Source organism: Sorex araneus, chromosome 2 (genome assembly GCF_027595985.1).
Source record: "Sorex araneus isolate mSorAra2 chromosome 2, mSorAra2.pri, whole genome shotgun sequence".
NCBI classification, from domain to species: Eukaryota; Metazoa; Chordata; class Mammalia; order Eulipotyphla; family Soricidae; genus Sorex; species Sorex araneus.
Genome location: NC_073303.1, coordinates 159,701,448 through 159,722,274, shown reverse-complemented (window position 1 = coordinate 159,722,274; position 20,827 = coordinate 159,701,448). Strand labels below are relative to the sequence as shown.

General features: G+C 37.9%; 1 protein-coding gene and 1 non-coding gene across 2 annotated transcripts in view; both read left to right on the top strand.

The window, feature by feature from the left end:
- The window catches only part of ADGRG7 (adhesion G protein-coupled receptor G7), a 57,919-nt gene extending 44,402 nt beyond the window's left edge, over positions 1-13,517 (top strand). The window contains exons 13-17 of the mRNA XM_004606820.2: positions 1,473-1,822; positions 2,650-2,740; positions 7,616-7,768; positions 8,984-9,140; positions 13,260-13,517. Of these exons, the coding sequence (XP_004606877.2) occupies positions 1,473-1,822; positions 2,650-2,740; positions 7,616-7,768; positions 8,984-9,140; positions 13,260-13,517 (1,009 nt within the window). The remainder of the gene's footprint in view (positions 1-1,472; positions 1,823-2,649; positions 2,741-7,615; positions 7,769-8,983; positions 9,141-13,259) is intronic.
- A 1,182-nt stretch (positions 13,518-14,699) lies between these two features.
- Positions 14,700-14,803, top strand: LOC129402839 (U6 spliceosomal RNA). Its single transcript, XR_008628878.1, has one exon. It is a non-coding gene; the product is annotated as a U6 spliceosomal RNA (small nuclear RNA).
- The last annotated feature ends 6,024 nt before the right edge of the window (positions 14,804-20,827 follow it).

Below are 20,827 nucleotides of genomic sequence, written 5' to 3'. Positions count from 1 at the left end.
TCTGTCATGTGAAAGAAAATAATTCTTACTGATATCCCTTTACATGTATTTTCACAATCACAACACTTTAACAGGCAATTTGGCCGCATGGATAAGAGTTTTGGTAACTGCATCCCTAATTTCTTTGTATAAAACCATACTTTTGCCTCTGTGGCACCACCCCTCTTCAACTAAATTTTTTAAAAAAGATTAGTGTATATTTTTAAATAGCATTAGTAAGAAGATAAACATAGTAAGGAAAATTGCGGGGGAAGGAACCTTCCAAATGTGCTTATGGGGCTTAGGGGTTCCCAGAAGGTTTCTTGATCAAAAAGGGTCAGCAGTTCAGTGTGTGGGCCCCAGGATGCAGTGCTGCTTGGCCCTCTGATGTCAGGGATTATCCAGATCCCCACAGTGGTGCTTGAAGGGCCTTCAAGACTATACCCAGCAATGCTTGGGGGATGGTGTGGTGCTGAAGACTCAAGTGGGGTCTGCTACATGAAAGCTATAGGTCTGAGCCTTCCTAATATCTCTCTGGCTTCAACATATATATATATTTAACAACATATTTTATTTAATGTAATTTATCTAATTTTATTTAATCTGCATTACAATTTCAACATGCAGTTAACAAAGTATTAATACCTAAAAGATGAATGTATTAATATTTGCTAATTTTTTAGTTTATTTATTTATTTTTGCTTTTTGGGTCACACCCGGCAATGCACAGGGGTTACTCCTGCCTCTACACTCAGGAATTACTCCTGGTGGTACTCAGAGGACCATATGGGATGCTGGGAATCGAACCCGGGTCGGCCGCATGCAAGGCAAATGCCCTGCCCTCTGTGCTATTGCTCCAGCCCCTAGCTTAAAGGTTTATTTTTTCTTCTAGTTCTTAAGTGGTAAAAGACTGTTATGAGTTATTGAATGATTTGAGTCTTATGAGTAAGTTGGCTCTGCTTGTCAGGCTTTCTGTTGGTTAAATCAAAATACAGACAAGTCCTAGGAAGTGAATTCCAGAGTAAATTCTAGAGGTAGAGTTCACTGAGAGCTATCTCAGTAAAATGGCTTTTTTTAAAGACTGTTTTTGTGTGTGCTTGGGGGCTACAGTTGACTGGGCTCTGGGTTTACTCCTCACTCTGTGCTCAGGAGATTTTGGAGTTCTAATCTAGGTTGTCTGCATGCAAGGCAAGCCCTAGCATGCTACCCACTGTACTGTCTCTCTATTCCCTGTAGAATAGCTATTGGTTTATTTTTTAGAACAGTTTCAGGAAAGGATGTATCTATTTTCTCTAACCCTTCCATGTGAAAATGAAACACAAAGAGATTATGTCTTTCTGGTGTGCTTGGGCAGGTAGATTTACTAGCTGGCCCGCTTAACTGGATTTATTTTGGGTTATAATATTTGCTCGTTCACAATTTCAATGCAAATAATTTCTTAATTGTTTTATATATATATATCCGTTTAATTATATTTACTAATTTGTTTTCAGGAAAGGCAGAAAAACCTCCGTCACCTGGGTATTGGTCAGTCTCTGCACATCTATGTTGATTTTCAACCTCCTCTTTGTGTTCGGAATTGAAAACTCCAATAAGAGTTTAAAGCCAACTAATGATGACAACAGTCGTTCTCTGATGAGGGAAAATAAAGTGCCCTCCAAAGGGATTGATGATCCCCCCCCTAATCCCACGTGCACTGCGATTGCCGCCTTGCTGCACTACTTTTTATTAGTGACCTTTATGTGGAATGGGCTCAGTGCCGCGCAACTCTACTTCCTTCTCCTTAGGACCATGAAGCCTCTTCCTCAACATTTCATTCTTTACATCTCTTTAATTGGATGGGGTAAGTGCTTCTCCACTTACTCAGAAAGTCAGTGTTGTTGAAATCATTTAACTTAAGCAAATGCCTACATAGTATAAGATCTTCAGGTAGGAGTGATAGAAAATCTATGATCATTGAGTGCCTTTCACCTATTGTCTCATGCTATGTGAAAGAGGCAGATTTGGTTGAGGCAGCTATAGTACAAACGTTTTAACTAACTTTAAGGTGTTAATTTCCCTTAGTATTTTATTTTTGGAGGATTTAGATCAATAGTTTTCAATGGCTGATCCACAGATGGGTACCAATCTGCAGAGGTAGAAAGGTTGAAAACTAGAGTTTTACCACAGTAGTTATAATTGCTAGTCTGTGAACTGGTAGATAGACAGGTGCTGGTCCTCAGGTGTAAAAATTGTTGAAGAATACTGATTTATTATTTACCATTAATAATAAACTTTCCAGCTACTTCAAAGGCATATTTTCAGGAAGACACAATGACTCTAAGAGAAATATTTGAAATTTTTTTTATTCCAGCAGAAGAGAATTCTTTTAGTGATATCTAAAATTTAGTTCATTCAAGTGAAAAAATATTAGGCCATTTAGAATGAAAATTTGGCCAGTTACTAAGAAATCAGATAGAGTATAGGATGACATGGAGAAGCAGCACTGAAAGACAGAGATAAACACAGATGGATGTTGTCTTTTGTTGTTCTGTATCATCATTTGGAATATTGTCTGTTGTAGAAATAAACATATATCCAGAAAAGGAAGAAATGTATAATTCATTCATATTGTTTCATAATCAATCCTTGTCTTGAGTAAAGTGTTTATTTTGTGTCTCTGTAACATAGGAGTCCCAGCTGTAGTAGTGGCTATGACAATTGGAATTATTTATGCTCTGCATAATCCATCTTGGGTGTCAAAATATCGGCAAGAGGAAATGTGAGTTTATATATTTCTGTTTGTTTTTGAGGTAACACCTGGTTGTGCTCAGGTGTGGCTTACGCCTGTCTCTGTGCTCAGCGATCACTACTTGTGGGGCTCAGGGGACCATAAGGGGTGACCAGGATGAAACCCAAATTGGCTGTATGCAAGGCAAGCACCCTACTCACTGTGTACAATCACTCTGGCTCCATGAATGTGTACTTTTTTAAATTTCAATTTTTTTTATATGAGTGTTACTACTCATGATGATGTGTGAGTCCAAGTGCCACAAGGTATGTCTCACTTTACAAATGTCATATGAGGGAAGGAGAGATAGTACAGTGGACTAGGCACTTGCATTGCCATAGTGATCCCAGGGATCAAATGTGGATCAAAAAATTAGAAATTATATTCTCCATTTCTGTTAGTGTGCAAGGCAAGGAAGAGCTCTGCCTGCTGTACTATTGCTCTAACCCTTCAAGTATGTCTTCTTCTGGGAGAATTTGAATAGTTTCTTTTCTTTCTCTAGGATTTCCTGCCCTCCCCACACCTCATCACACTTTATTTCTCTAGGCAGCCTTCTACATTTATAACTTTGATGGCCTCTTGCTTCTGGAAATTTGAAAGTCCTACTTCCAAAGCTTCTCAAAATATCTGTTAAGGAGTTTTTTTGAGATTTAAATCTACTTTAAATATACTTCTCACTCATTAGAATTTTATTAAACTTTTTGCCAAATGTCCTGCTTTTCTTCTGTATAGATAACTGAAAGATGGATATTTTAATTAAAAATAAAAGAAAAAGAGAAACCAGAAGTCCTGAAGACAAATTTGCTCCCTTACTAAGTTTAGTTAGGAAGGGCCTATTCTATTAACAAGTTTCATTTGTAGCTCCTTCCTGATTCATGAACACCATCCCACTTTCTATATAGGTTTTTTATATTGGAAATCTAACTTATTACAAGATTCCAGTATAAAAGAATTAGAAAATGTTTGCATGCATGCTCATGGTGTTTTTTCCTAAAGGAAAAAGAAAGCATTCTATAATTAAATACTAAAATTATCCACGGCTCCACACACTATTTTGTTAATGCCCAGATGTCTGCTCCCAATGTGCTACTCGGTTACCTCACAGGATACTATATTCTATATTCTGAGCTTCCTCTTACCATTGTATTCTCCATTTCATTCTTCTAGGTAACAAGTACCTCAAAGATTTTTGGTGTCATCTTTAACTTTTGTGAAACTCACGTCCAATAAACCAGTCAATCCTTTTACTTTGCCTATAAATATATCCTGAATAATATGTTTCAATTTTGTTTTTAAGTAAAGCAAGATAAGTTTGGGGTGTTTTTTTTTTTTTTGTGTGTGTGTTTTGCGCCACATTTGGCAGTGCTCAGGGTTTACTCTGGTGGGTTTGGGGTACCATATGAGATGCTAGGGATCTAACTGGGATTGGCCATGTGCAAGGCAAGCACCCTCCCCTCTTCCCAGTAACCCTCCTCTTCCACCCCACCACACACACACACACCTATCTCTCTAGCCCTTAAGCAAGATGGTTTTTTTTATTGAACAAAACTCACTAGAAAGATGTGAGGGGAGAGAGAGGAATATGTGTTCAAAAGAGAATGCGGGCTTCTCCAGAGTGGAAGGAAGCAAGCAAAGATATTTAAAGATAAGCAAGTGAGATATGTGTTCAAGGGAGAACACAGGTGTGAAGAGCAAGCCAAGACTGTTTCTGAATCTCTTCTTAGTCAAGCCTTCTAGATACAATAGACTCTTAGCTAATTTCCCCCTTTTGCACATGCTCTTCTCTTTTCACTGCATCTGGTTAGAGCGATTCCTTTAAAAGTTATATAAGATAGATCACATCCCTGCCCCTTTTTACCAGGACTTTATGCAGCCATCCAGTTAAGCTCTAACATATTTCATCTTTTCATTAATCCCCTTTACTTACTCTTCTTCTTTTTACTTTTTTAATTTTTTGGTCACACCCGGCGATGCACAGGGGTTCCTCCTGGCTCTGCACTCAGGAATTACTCCTGGTGGTGCTCGGGGGACCATATGGGATGCTGGGAATCGAACCTGGGTCGGCCGCGTGCAAGGCAAACGCCCTACCTGCTGTGCTATTGCTCCAGTCCCTCTTCTTCTTTTTAGTTACTCGTCTTCTTTTTTTTTTTCTTTGACACTCCTGGCTATGCTGAGGATTTACTTCTGGCTCTTCACTCAGCGATCACTCCTTGAGGGGCTCAGAGGACTATATGTGGTGCCGGGGAATTGAACTTGAATCTGTTGCACACAAAGCAAACCTCCTACCTGCTGTACTACAACTCTGGTCCCTTATTCTTTTAAACCATGCTATTGTCTTTATTGTTCCTTGAGATTTTAACCCAGGAAACTTGCAGTTCCTCTGCCTTGAAAACCTTTATCTACCTTAGAGCTTCTCTTATGTATTCTTTCCATAAAAGTTTTGCTATCTCTTTAAATTAATTATTATTTCATGCACCACCATGTACATATATGCATTAAAATACATATACTTCATAAGTTACCCTAAATTACTTGATTGATTTTTCTCAAAACACGTCACCATCAAATATCAGTGTATATATTAGGGGGGTTAGTTTTATCAATGTCTTTTTGCTAAAGAAGTTTTTTTGACTTTTTTGTTCACTACCAGTATCTAGAAGAACCTAGAAAATAACAGGTTCCTTGTAAAAACTATTTATCAATGACTTTTTTTTTTTTGCTTTTTGGGTCACACCCGGCGATGCCCAGGGGTTACTCCTGGCTCTGCACTCAGGAATTACCCCTGGTGGTGCTCAGGGGACCATATGGGGTGCTGGGAATCGAACCTGGGTCAACCGCGTGCAAGGCAAATGCCCTACCCGCTGTGCTATTGCTCCAGCCCCTGAATGACTCTATTCTTATAGTAGTACCAAGACTTCATTACTATATCTAACAGATGAAAAAAAAATTACCAAAATAAAATAATGAATGGCAAAATCCAAATTGGATACATTAACTTCTCAGCTATTTTCCAAACATATGGGTTTTAGTATTTTATTTTGGGACCACACCAGTGATGCTTAGCACATACTTCTGGCTCTGTGCTCAGGAATCACTTCTAGAAGGGTTCATGGGGATATAAGGGGTGTCAGGGATCAAACCTAGATTAAATACATGCAAGGTAAACTCCTGACCCACTGCACTACAGCCCAAACATGCAGGTTTTAAAAGTGCCTGTCAAGAAACTGTTTAAATAATTTATAGAATAAGAAAAGAACAAAATAACATGAAGCTATAAAAATATTGAGGAAAAGAATATGGAATTTGTTTAAAAATCAGGAAAGCTGTATATTTACTGGTAGATTCATAACCACATTTGTAACTGAAATCTAGAAGAATGGAAAAGGTGCACCTTTGGAAACTAGGTGACTAAGAATGGATTTTGTCTCTCTATAATTTTTTATAGTTTTTAAGTTTGAAGCCATCTGGATGTACTATACATTAAAACTAAAATATAACTATATCTAAAATCAGATACTCATAAAAGTTATAGAAAGCAACTTAAAAATATTTTTTGTCACCGTGAATTACAAAGTTATTCATGTTTGGTTTTCAGGCATACAATGTTCCAGCACTACTCTCTTTTTTAAAACAATTTCTTTTAATTAATGAATCACCGTGAGGGTACAGATACAGATTTATGTATTTTCATGTTTGTGTTTCAGTCATACAATGCTCAAGTACCCTTCCCTCCATCAGTGTCTGTTCTCCTCCACCGATGACCCCAGCATTCCTCCCACTCCTCCATCCCATTCCCCCCACGCCATCATGCCTCTGTGGCAGGGCATTCACTTTTGTTCTCTCTCTCCTTTTGGGTGTTGTGGTTTGCAATGGAGGTATTGGGTGGCCATCGTGTTCAATCTATAGTCTGTTTTCAGCATTCCTCTCCCATCCCGAGTCCCTAGCATGTAAGGCTGGCTTCCAAACCATGGAGCAAACCTGGTACTTATTTCTACTATTCTTGGGTGTTAGTCTTCTGTTCTGTTGTTTTATATTCCACAGATGAGTGCAATTCTTCTATGTGTGTCTCTCTCTTTATGACTCATTTCACTTAGCATGATACTTTCCATATTGATCCACTTATATGCAAAGTTCATGATTTCATCTTTTCTGACAGCTGCATAGTATTCCATTGTGTAGATTTACCAAAGTTTCTTTAACCAGTCATCTGTTCTCGGGCACTCGGGTTTTTTCCAAATCCAGCACTACTCTCTTTACCAGTGTCCACTGCCCTCCACCCATGACTTCAATTCCCCTCACCCTCTCCAGCATGCTTCTGTGACAGGCACTTTCAATATAAATTTCACATGCTGTGCTTTACATTAGTATTACTCCGTAAGGTTTCATGCTTAGCACTTTGCCACCCTTTATCACCCCCTTCTCCAGAGTGACCACTTCCCACCACCAGTGTCATAGTGTTGTCTTTCATGCCCTATCCGTGGCTCCTAACTCCCAAAGTATCAAGCTTCCTGTTGAAGACCAGTCCTCAGATTCTTTGTTTCTATTGGCTTGGGGCATTTGTTATTTCCATCTATGTTTCTTTATATCTTGTGTATGAGAGGGATCATTTTGTGTCAGCAAGAGTGACATTTAAGACAAGAACTCCCTGATCCAAAAACTCATACTGTTTCATAGAAATATGTCAGCACCAACACATTTCATGTTTTCTGGTAACTGAATATTTGAAAGTCATAAACAGAGGACGCAAAGGGATCCTGACTTTCAGTAGATTTTTCAGAGGGGTGAACGTCAGTAGCACTAATGGCTTAGAGAACAAAATGTGTACCTCTTCTAGTCTGTTGAAAACAGTACATTTTCTCTCCACAGCTGCTGGCTGGCAACCTCAGAAGAGGATCTAAAAAATAGTCCACTGTTGTGGTCATTTGTCATACCTGTTACCATTATCCTTATCAGCAACATTGCTATATTTATTATCATCACTGTTAAAGTGCTGTGGAAAGATAATCATAAACTGACGAGGTAAGGTTCCCAACCAGTGAGAAGCTGCAGGCATGATTCATTGACCTTGTATGCAACATAATACCTTCATAGTTCTCAGAGAGTCTTCAGATGCTGGGACAATGACAGAGATGTAATTTGCAGATAGATTTTTCTCTTAATTTTGTGTCTGAAAGTGACTCTTCTTCTTACCTTTCAATATCAGTACTGTTAGGTGTGCCTACCACATTGCATAACACAACACACTTTGGTACTACATGAGCCCATATAAGAAATAATCCTGGAGCAAGGGGCATAGCTTAGAGGTAGGGCACATGCCTTATAGGTGTTAGGTCCTGAGTTTGTTCCCTGGCACTGCACACTCACATCTTAACAAAGACTTTAAAAAAATGATTTCCTCCTCCAATATCAAATTTAAAGAAGATTTAAGTAATTAAAGAAATGAAAGTATGTGAGGAGGTGCAGGGTAGCTATATTTTAATTTACATATTAGTAGCCGTAGGCTATATTTTTCATGTGCAACTTGAGTCACAGAATGTGTTCACATATTTCAGGTTGGTTGCAAGTATATAGAAATTGAAGAGGACATTTAAAATTGTATTTGACTTGGGGCCGGAGTAATAGCAAAGCGGGTAAGGCGTTTGCCTTGCATACAGCAGACCTGAGTTCAATCCCTGGCATCCCTTATGGTCCCCCAAGCACTGCCAGGAGTAATTCCTAAATGCAGAGCCAAGAGTAACCCCTGAGCAACGCTGGGTGTGACCCAAAAATAAAATAAAATAAATTAAATTAAATTAAATAAAAAGCCAGAGAGGTTTATTTATAAAATTGTATTTGACTTGAAATATCTTGTATTTTATCTTGTAAATGTTGAAGTATCTGGCACCATTGAGTACGCACATCCCACAGATAGACTATATTCTTTTATTTTTTTGTTCCTTTTTTGGGTTACACCCAAAGATGCTCAAGGGATACTCCTGGCTCTGCACTTAGGTATTACTTCTGGCGGTGCTCAGGGGACCATATGGGATGCTGGGAATCAAACCCAGGCTGGCTGCGTGCAAGGCGAACGCCCTACCCGCTGGTCTATATTATTTTTTCACCTGAGGAATACTATTATTACATAAACAGTCTGTAAAGGCAGCATAGCTCAGAATATGAAATTGAAATAGGAGGGCAATAATAATGTTAATATAACCTAAATGAGCCATTTTCCTGTTTATTTTTATTTCTTAGCACAAGAAAGATTTCATCTATTAAGAAGATTCTTAGTACTTTATCTGTTGCAGTCATTTTTGGAATTACCTGGATTTTGGCATACTTAATGCTCATTGATAATGATGACACCAGGATCGTCCTCAGCTACTTCTTCTGCCTCTTCAACACTACGCAGGTACTTTCAGACTTCAGTGGTAGAGATGTCACCCCAGCCCCCAATTTTTTCCTTTAAAAATTTCCTGAAGGTCACAGCTCAGATGTATTTGAGATTTTCTTTTCCATTTTGGGTTTTACTTATTGTGTTCAGCACTTACTTCTGGCTCTGTGATCAGGAGATAATTCCTGACCATTTGTGGTTCTAAGAATTCAATCTGGGTCAGCCTCATACCAGCAAATGCTTTACCTACTTTTTGCATCCCTAACTCTGTTTTTAAAGCATTCTAGAGAGGAGGAAGGAAAGCTTTATGAAATATATACAGTATCTTTTCTGGTACTGGGGTTCCTGGAGTATAATCCCATGAGGGTTGGGTTGCATTAGAGTCTCCACCTGAGCAGACATGATTTTGTTAAGCAGCATGGGAAACATCTTGCATTTTTTTACTCATGCACTAGATGTGCAGCTCCCCATAATGATGGAGGTTGTAGGTTTTCAAACTTCATTGGTCTACTCCCCTCTTTTTAAAAACAGAAATTTGCCATTATAATTCTGTAAATCTACCTTTTTTTTTTTTTTTGCTTTTGGGGTCACACCCGGTTATGCACAGGGGTTACTCCTGGCTCTGCACTCAGGAATTACCCCTGGCAGTGCTCGGGGGACCATGTGGGATGCTGGGAATCGAACCAGGGTCGGTCACGTGCTAGGCAAATGCCCTACCGCTATGCTATCGCTCCAGCCCAGTAAATCTACCATTTTTAAGCAAACAGAAAATGTAGTCCCCTTCCCACAGCGTCTGAGACTCCCACTCCATCATGAATCATTTCCACAGCAGCCCTGGGAATATTCTCCCACTCTGGGAGCAGTAATGTTACAATGTTATAATAATTGCTGGGGCTCTTTGTGTGGGCTATGTGTTTTCTGCATCTCTTTTAAATTCTATATTTTATCTTATCTTTAAAACATTTTATTGAGGACTAGGAATCATTGACAAACAATTAAAACATACAATGTAAGGCTAAATATGTATGAATACACATGTGGACTGGAGTGATAGCACAGTAGGTAGGGCGTTTGCCTTGCACACGGCTGACCTGGGTTCGATTCCTCTGTCCCTCTCGGAGAGTCCAGCAGGCTACCGAGAGTATCCTCCCCGCAGGGCAGAGCCTGGCAAGCTCCCCACGTCATATTCGATATGCCAAAAACAGTAACAACAAGTCTCACAATGGAGACATTACTGGTGCCCGTTCAAGCAAATCGATGAACAATGGGACGACAGTGCTACATGCTACAGTGCTACATGTGAGGAATTATTACTAAGATAAAAATAATTAACACATCCATCACCTCATAGCATTTTTTTTTGCAATGAGAAAGCATAACCAAACTACTCAGCAGTTTTCAAGTTCACATTATCTTATTATCAAGTAAAATGCAATTCATTAGATCCCCAGAATTCCTGGTAATGAAAAATTAGGTTTTGTTCTTAATTTTTATTTAGACATTGTGATTTACAAAGTTGTTTGCAGTAGGGTTTCAGGCACACAATGTTCCCATGTGCAGTCCTGTCCTCCACCCTGTGTAACACACCTTCATCACTGATGCCAGGTTCCCTCCCACCTTCAACCTGAATCCTTTTTTTTTTTTCTGCTTGATTTTGGGGCTCTGGTGGTGCTCAGGGCTCACTCCTGCTCTGCATTTAGGGATCACTTCTGACAGGGCTTGGGGGGACCATATATCATGGAGGGCGGTAGGGCGGGCAGAAAGTGGGATTTGAACCTGGGTCAGCTGTGTGCAAGGCCCTGCCCACTGTATTCTTGCTCCAGTCCCCAACCTGATTTCTTCACAAATGCATTTTAAATTTTATTACTGCAGTTTTCCTTTTTCAAAGCCTATAATACCCCATTTCCCCTCCTTCTAGGCCTGACATTCAACATTCTATTTGTTCCTATAAAATTGACCTAAAATATTATCACATAATTGATGCTATATAGTTATATATGTCACATAGCATTTTTCTATATTTCATTAAACACAATACTCCTCAGGTTTTGTCACAGATGCATTCAATTATTAGCTTTCATGACTGATTTTTTTTTTTTTTTTTTTGCTTTTTGGGTCACACCCAGCGAAGCACAGGGGTTACTGCTGGCTCATGCACTCAGGAATTACTCCTGGCGGTGCTCGGGGGACCATATGGGAGCTTTCTCTCTCTTTCTCTCTCTCTTCCTTCCTTCCTTCCTTCCTTCCTTCCTTCCTTCCTTCCTTCCTTCCTTCCTTCCTTCCTTCCTTCCTTCCTTCCTTCCTTCCTCCCTCCCTCCCTCCCTCCCTCCCTCCCTCCCTGCCTCCCTCCCTTCCTTCCTTCCTTCCTTCCTTCCTTCCTTCCTTCCTTCCTTCCTTCCTTCCTTCCTTCCTTCCTCCCTCCCTCCCTTCCTCCCTCCCTCCTTTCCTCCCTCCCTCCCTCCCTCCCTTCATCCCTTCCTCCCTCCCTCCCTCCCTCCCTCCCTCCCTTCCTTCCTTCCTTCCTTCCTTCCTTCCTTCCTTCCTTCCTTCCTTCCTTCCTTCCTTCCTTCCTTCCTTCCTTCCTTCCTTCCTTTCTCTCTCTCTTGCTCTCTCTCTCTCTCTCTCTCTCTCTCTCTCTCTCTATCTCCCTCTCTCCCTTCCCCTCCCCCTCTCCTTTTGGGCATTATGTTTTGCAATACAAGTACTGAAAGCTAATCTTGTCTGTCTCTTTACCTCCTTTCAGCACTCAGTTCTTGTCCACAGCAATCATTTCCAACTATCAAAGTCAGAGTTGACTCTTCCACATTCTTGCCAACATTTGTTTCTTCTTTTTCAACATAGACAAATCTCTTAAGTGTGAGATATGTCATTGTGGTTTTGATTTGCATATGACTAATAATGAGTTTTTATAAACATTTTTTTATGTATTCACTGACTTTTATTCATGTCTTTGAAAGTGTTTATTCACGTTTTTTACACACGTTTCAATTGGGCTGGCAGTTTTTTTTAAAGTTTTATGAATTCTTTATAGATCTTAAATATTAATTTCATGCTCCATGTATGATACATAAACATCTTTTTGTATTCAGAATATCTTTTCATTCTGATGGTAGAGTCTTTCGCTATGCAAATACCTTTTAGTTTGATATAGTTCCATTGTTTTTTTTTTACTTTTGCTTTGTGTGTTTGTGTCTCCAAAGATATTTATTTTTTTTTATTGTTTTCTTTTTTCTTTTTGGCTTTTGGAGCCACACTAGGCATGTTCTGGTGTTACTCCTGGCTCTGTACTCAGGAGTTATCCCTAGCAGGGGACTATATGGGATGCCAGGATCAAACCTGGGCCAGCTGCATGCAAAGCAAACACCCTATACCCACTGCACTATCACTCCATCTCTCCAAAGACATTTCTCAGATTGATGTCATGAGCCTATGTTCTCTTCTAAGGGGTTTGTGTTCTTACCTCTGAGTGTCCAATCCATTTAGAATTAGTCATTGATCTGATATTCATAGTGATCCTGTTTCATCTTTCTACAACTGGCTTTCTAGTTTTACTAACACCACTTGTTAAAGAAATTTTGTCTTTTTTTATTGTATATTCTTGGTTTCATTGTGATGAATTAACTGTCCAGATATGTATAGGTTGGGGCTGGAGCAATAGCACAGTGGGTAGGGTGTTTGCCTTGCACCTAGCTGACCCGGGTTCGAATCCCAGCATCCCTTATGGTCCCCTGAACACCGCCAGGAGTAATTCCTGAGTGCAGAGCCAGGAGTAACCCCTGTGCATCCCTGGGTGTAACCCCAAAAGCAACAAACAAATAAACAAGCAAACAAACAAAAAACGTATATGTATAAGTTAATTTCTGGGCTCTCAATTATATCCCATTTTTGGCTAGTCTGTGTTTCTATTTCAAGAACACACTGAACCCAGGCCTTCTAATACTATAGCTACTCATATGTACCACTATAAATAGGAGTATTACTTTATAGACAAAAAAATGCAGAGGAACTAGAGACAAGTATATTCAAGTTGGAAGTTGTCTAAACTAAAAAAAAAAACGTGGAGCAAGGTAAAATAAACTTTCTTTGTTCTGTATCGCAACACTTATCTACCATTAAACTTTCTATTTTATCTGCCAGGGAGTACAAATTTTTATCCTCTACACTGTCAAAACAAAAGTCTTCCAGAATAAATTTTCCGAAGCGCTGCAGTCGCTGTCATCATCTTCTAAGAATTTGCGGCCACCCTCCTTGACCCCACTAAAGTTGCGTGTACGAATGTATAACATGCTCAAGTCATTTCCAGTCCTAAATGAACGATTTACACTGCTGGAGCCATCTGAAGATTTTGAAGAAACAATAACTACTGGAAGTTTCTCAGAAAAACCAAGCACCTAGATAGTAAACCTATCCATCTCTTGTGATTTTTTTATTAGTAAATGTATATGAATTTTGTTTTCCTATTTCTTCTATTACCAAGTCCTCCTAGAAAATCTCCTTTAAGATACTTTTCTCATGCTAAATATCAGGTAAACATGATATTTATTATCATCAGGAACATTGATATGGCAAATGTTCTATTATTCAGTCAGTTATTATGTAAAAGAGAATAATTTCACCCTGCACTCAAGATAATTCAATGTAATTGTTATTCCCTATATCATATCAATTTACATGGCACCCACTGAAAATTCTTTTGCAATTTCAAAAAAGATGCAAAGAAAGGACAGGAGTAATCCCCTCAGCATTGCCAGGTGTGATTCAAAAGCAAGCAAACAAAAGAAGCAAACAAAAACCAGAAATAAATATTTTATGAATGATTGTATAAGAAATGGTCAGTAGATATCAACAGAAACAGTTAATAAAGCAAAAAAGAAATGAGTCAGGAAAGCACAAAGGAACAATTCAAAAAAGCACCAAGAAATGAGCTGGTTTTACCTCTGAATATTTTCTTCTAGTTCACTTAATACCTGTCCTGTATTAATGAAATGACATTAAAACTTAAAAAGTAAGGTTAGTCTCAATCTTGCCTCTTGCTTTTTAAAAGATATCACTGTTCATTTTGGACAGGGACTGAGTGTTGAAAGTAGGTAAACGAATATACCTGATAACCTTTCAGTATCTGTGTTGTAAACCATGATACTCAAAGTGGGGGGAGAGAGAGTCAAAGACAGAGACAGAGACAGAGACACAGCACAGATACAGAGACAGAGACAAAGATATATATATATATATATATATATATATATATATATATATATACATAGAGAGAGAGAGAAAGAGAGAAAGAGAAAGAGAGGTACCTGCCATAGAGGCAGACTGCGGGGGTAGGGAAACTAGGGACATTGGTGGTGGGATATGTACACTGGTGAAGGGATGGGTGTTAGAACATTATATGACTGAAATCCAATCATGAACAACTTTGTAACTTTGTATCTCACTTTATTCAACTAAAAAAAAATCTAAAAATGTTTTTAAAAGAGATTTCACTGCTCATGGAATTTCAAATACTTGGATTATAAATGGCTTCCTAAACTGGAAAAAGGATATTTTCCCCTGGGGTAGGATATACACCTTCTGGTGCTCGCTTCGGCAGCACATATACTAAAATTGGAACGATACAGAGAAGATTAGCATGGCTCCTGCACAAGGATATACACCTTCTGGATTTGGAGATAATTTTGGATTGTTCTGTTCTCTGTTTTGTCATAAACTAGGCAGCTGCTTTGATTGTACTGAACTAAAGACTAACAGTTGTCATGTGAATGTGGCTTACCGTTCTCACCACACCCTAAAGAACATGGTTTTTTTAGAGAACATGTGTTTTGTGACTGATGGATTTCGAGGCAAGCCAAGAGTCTTGTTTCATATGTAGTTTAATTAAAGCCCTACAGGACAATGTATAAAGTAAAGACAAGAAGATAAAGTTCAGCAGTTCCCAGTAATTTTAGCGATGTTGTAGTACTGTTTGTAGATAGAGCCTGGTCGCTGGAAAAAGAAGATATTCTGAATTCTTAAATTTTATATTCAGATAAAAAATAAGTCTGAATTTGGGGCCACTTAAAATGTCAAAAAAATTAGCCTGAGGGTGGAACTGTGTGTTCCCTCGATGATTTCAGTATTCATTATACTTATTTTAGTATTCTTGAGGTATAGCAACAAGAATTTCCAAATTCCCCTGCAGTGGCTGTCCTATCAAGGTGCAAGCTCCTCATATGTATTGTGGAGGCTGAATTAGGCAAATTCACAATCTCCTTTCTAGCCTGAAAATCTACTACTGGGAAAGAATTCTGTTATTTTGTTGATTTAAACTTGCACTAGTCAGAAATCTTTTTTCCTGGGGGCGTGGAGAGTTTGGCTTCCTTTGTCTATGCTCCAGGCCTACTCCTGGCTCTGTGGCCAGGGGTCACTCTGGTGTTTGTGGGACCATATCCTGGACTGAGGACTGAACCTGAGTCAGCCGCATGCAAGGCAAGAGCCTAACCTCGTGTGTGATTTCTCTGGGCCAGTATAGGATAATATCAATTTTAGGTCTAGATTTCAAATGCAAGGAGTTCAGTGACATTGTTTTCTAGTTCTTTGTCTTCTAGGTTTGATCTCTTCCTTAAACTGAGTTTACCTGGTTGAAAATGTCCACTGACACTCCTTCCTTTTACCTTGCAACCTCTCATCAGCATTTCCCATTGACTGCGGGCAGTCAGAAGCCCACTTAGACAGGTACAAGCAAAGATTAGTGTCCTTTGTAGAGAGGAAAGCAGGCCTGAGAGAGAAAAATTTGCATCTAAGATAGGAATAAATTTGGGGGATCATCTGTTCACAGGCCACAATTATTGTCAAGGATTATTGGTTCAACCTAAGTCATGTTCCCAGTATGAACTGGAAGAATGAGGGGATAATAAACTCTTGACAGGAGATCTTAGAGTGAAGAATGAAAAACTAACCCTAAAATCTTGTTTCTACTCTTTCTTCTGACAAAGCACAAACATAAACCCTAGGTAAAGGAATTATTTGGTACCATGGACATTGAAAAATAAGAATAAACTACGCTAAGAGCCAAAAGGTTGCTTATTTTACAAGAAAATTTCAGGAATCAAAGACTCAAGGTACTGCAGAACAGGTTTTCATGAGAGTAGGCGGCCAAATTTCTGTGCTTGTTATTCATTTTGTGTGATAACAATGCCTTAAGCAGTTTTATTTGTGGCAGTTCATGTCCTTTCTTCAGGGAACAAACCATCCTGACCTTTGGATTTCCTTTCCTCTGAGCTTACAGCTCACTCTTGAATTGTGAAAGTCTGCATGGCTGTTTTCTTATCTTTTTCCAGAGATTTAGCTGACCTCTTTCTATTTTTCTCACCAATGAAGGGAGATAAGTTGTAAACTCATTGGTGCCTACTTGTTATTTACTTATTTAGAAGAACTTGACATTTTTCCAGCAATTCTTTCAAACATGTGAGAAACCTGGGGCCAATAGATTTGCTGGATCAAACCAATCTGTAAATCACTGAAGCTGGCGCTTCAGAATCTCTTTAATAGGACCCTGTGGCACTGATAGAGCCAAGGTGGAATCAGCAGGAATTTTGGACTGAAAAGGGGTAGTGGGTATTTCGGTCAATGAGAAAAGTAAAAGGGTCAGTTTGAGAAGAGGAAATGGAATCTATCTACATACCTATCTATGCTTAAAATGCTGTGCTGCTCATGTTGTAATGATTTTAAAATCTATGTGCAAAGCCCACATTTTTTAAAAAGTAAAATCCATAATTATCTAACATATCAAATTTTTCCATGTCCCCTTGTGTTCTTTGTTTAAATACACAAGAAAGGTATTACATATCTGTAATTATTATTAATGAAATGTTATTAGATTTTTCATTTAAAGCTTTGGTAATTGTTCCTAAACATAATTAATTATTGCATTATATACCATAATTTACTAAGTTCATCAGTTATTGACTATCTTGATCATTTCAGTTTGAACATGCTCATATATATGTATATATAATGATTTTTTAAAAATTACTTCTTTAAGATAAATTCTCAGAACTGGAATACGTCAAAAGACATAAGATTATTTTAAAGATTTCTTTAATATATGACTGTATTTCCTTGAAAATATTGCACTGATCATATGTAACTTTTAATATAAATGTATATGTATAATGTCATATGATCTTATAATTTTGTGAGACATTATAAGTTTGAACCCTAAACTTTATGAAATTAATGTAAGTGGGGAAAACATGATTATACAAGTTACTTATATTTTAACAATTAAAAACAAACATTTAAGGAAAGAAGTTATTCCAGTATTACTTGAAATTGGCACTTGTAAGGTTTTTAAAAAATTGTCCACTGGGGGTCCAGGCATGTGGCTCAGTAGCAGAGCACCTACCTGCTTTACAGGTTCCACATCACAAAATCTGATTTCTAGTGGCTTCTATCAGCACTGTTATTGTGATCCCTGGTGTCACAGCAAGTGTGTAAGCTCTGGCACACTGAAACCAAAAGTTGCAAGCACTGCAATCAAATAGTATTCAAATCCTGTACATCACAACAACAAAAGGAAGGAAAGAGAGAAAGGGACCATCTTTGGAACAACCATGCATATTACCAAAAAAGAGGGCAAAGTTATCTGAACAAGCAAAAAGGGCTATATTTGGAAATGATTCAGTTTGGAAACACAGCAAATTCCTAAGCATTCCTGCAGTTTGCCAAGTATACAAACTACTAGTCATGACAAAATGTTTATTGTTATTCCATGTATACAATACAGTACATACATATAGGCAGTGTAACAAAAGAAACTTCAGAATCACAACAAGATGAAGAAGAGTTGTTTTACATTTTGTTTTTGATTGTACAATAAAGCGATTTTCTTTATTTTTGATGCTTGGAGTTGATTTTATTTTATTTTGTTTTATTTGCATTGTTAGAGGTCTTGCTTTTAAAAAACATTTAAAACAAGTGTTGTCTGACTTATCAGCAATACAACGCATCTTTTTAAGTGTACAATTTAATGGTTTTAACACATCAATGAAATCACTACTCTTGATAAGATTAAGAACATTTCTATCCCCTATAAAGTTTCTTTGTTCCCTTTTCCAGTTAAATCTTCTACCCATTCCTAGGCAATCACAGTTCTGATTTCTGTACCAAGAATTTCTTTTGCCTCACTTCTAGAAAGTCATGTTAGCAGAATCATGTGGTATCTCCTCTTTTGCGTCTGGCTTCTAAAAGAAGAACTTGACATGTTCTTGAGAGTCACCAACATCTGTATCAGTGGTTTACTTTTTTTATTGCTGAGTATGTTCAATTGTTTGAATATACCATACTTATTTATGAATTTAATCCATTGGTAGACACTTAACAATATTCAGGCTTTGAAAATTACAAGTGAAATTGATATAAACATTCTCTTTTTTTTATTTGCTCACACCCAGCAGTGCACAGGGGTTACTCCTGGCTCTGCACTCAGGAATTACTCCTGGCGGTTGTGGGGGACCATATGGAATGCTGGGAATTGAACCTGGGTCGGCCACGTGTAAGGCAAATGCCCTACCTGCTGTGCTATTGCTCCAGCCCCTTGATATAAACATTCTTATGTTTAGTCTTTGAATGTATATGTGTTTTGTTTTCCCTGGAGATAACTAGTTTTAGAACTTCTGTCTTTAAGTAAGTGCATATTTGACTTTATAAGAAACCACCAAAAAGCTCTTAAAAGTGGTTTTATCATTTTACAATTCTTAGTATAAATTTAACAGCTATCGATTTAGTCATTAAATATCTTGATTTGTGAGCTATTGAAGTGTAGAAATGGGTTATGAATCTTTTGTGTAATCTCTTGGTCATATTTCTGAAAGTTTTCCATTGCTTAACATATAAATTATTTATTTTGATAAATATTGAAAAAAAAGGCAAAGCAGATTGGTATAGTAAACTCATTATCTCTTACAAATTATTTCTTTAAAGAACTAGAGTCCAATTCTTATCTGGATTTTTCTTTGGTAGAGCTTTGTTACACGTGGAAGTATGACATTGATAATTTGTTGAACTTTGATATAAGCTTTTATGAAACTATGATATAACAGTTTTTAGACCTTTTGGACCTTTGAAACAACAAGAAGAATAAAAAAGATAACTCTCCTTCTGACTAATTATCAAGGAATTGCAGATTAAGGAACCATTCTGGAAGGTAAGTTGGGTTCTCAAGTTGTAAAACTTGAGGCAAGACTTTTAACTTTCTGGGCTTGAGTGATGGAATAAAAAGGATATAAACTTTAAATTGTCTGCCAGGTTCATGATTTTGTGGCTTGATATGCAGACTGAAAATGTTTTAAAGATAATTAAAGATTTTTCCCCCAATTTTTACATCAGTCTATTTCCTGAAAAGTAAAGGATAAATTATAGCCTGTCAGATAGAGCCAAAGCTTCTACTCACAAATTTCTACCAAAGTCAGGCCCCTCCTACAGTGACAATGGGAATAAATTTGGTTGGTATCCTTTTAGACCTAAAAAAAATTAATGCAATCACTGTATCACTGTCATCCCGTTGCTCATCGATTTGCTCGAGCGGACACCAGTAATGTCTCCATTGTGAGACTTGTTACTGTTTTTGGCATATCGAATACGCCACGGGTAGCTTGCCAGGCTCTGCAGTGCGGGTGAGATTCTCTGGGTAGCCTGTCAGGTTTTCCGAGAGGGGCGGAAGAATCAAACCTGGCCCGCCACGTGCAAGGTAAATGCCCTACCTGTTGTTCTATTGCTCCACCCCATTAATATATATATATATATAACAAAATTATATAGCCATAGAAATTCAGAGTCGTGTGTGTATGTGTGTGTGTGTGTGTGTGTGTGTGTGTAATTTGTTTGGTTCATGGTCCCGTGTTCAGTCCCGTGTTCACTTGGAGCACTCAAAGGACTTTGCACTGAATAGTACTCATGGCTATGATTTATTATAGTGAAAGTATGTAAAACAAAATTAGTAAAGGAGTCAGATGGAGTATGGTCTGGAGGAAACCAGCTAAAATTCCTAAGACTTCTCTTCCAGTGCAGACGTAAAGGATATGTATAATTCCTTTAGTAGAAATTCACATGTATAAATTAATTGTAGCAATACATGCAGATTGATAGAGTCGCTGGGTCACAAAGAGTTGTGCATTTTAGATGTTGAGAAATATCACCATATCACCTAGATGTGCTATCAATTTGTACCTATAACATGCAGTGCATAGATATTTTCCTATACCCTTTGCTGAAAAATGTTATGAAACTTACTGCTTTTTATCATTCTAATTGTAAAAAATAAGTTTAATTATGAGTTTCATTTTAATTTTTTATTTTTTAAATGAATTTTCACTCACTAAAGTGGCTTTTAGAGAATATCCTGTTTAATGATGCTTTTATACATTGGAACAAAAACCAGGGTCATTGTATATGTATTAGGTTAGAGATCCATGGAGCCTTCAAGAACTCAGTGTTGGTATACTTCACTTCTGAAATCTGAGTTTCCTAAGTAAAGTTACTTTTCCTAGTTACTCTTCATCAAATGAAAAGTTGCAAAGATTTTCTTGGATATTTTGTGATATATTCTCTCAAGGTAAACTCACAAAGTGCATAGAGGCAACTCAACACTTTCCAGTGTACAAAAATGAAAAGGAAGCAATTTCAAATAATTTGGAAATAAAATCTTATACTTCAAAAAATGTAGA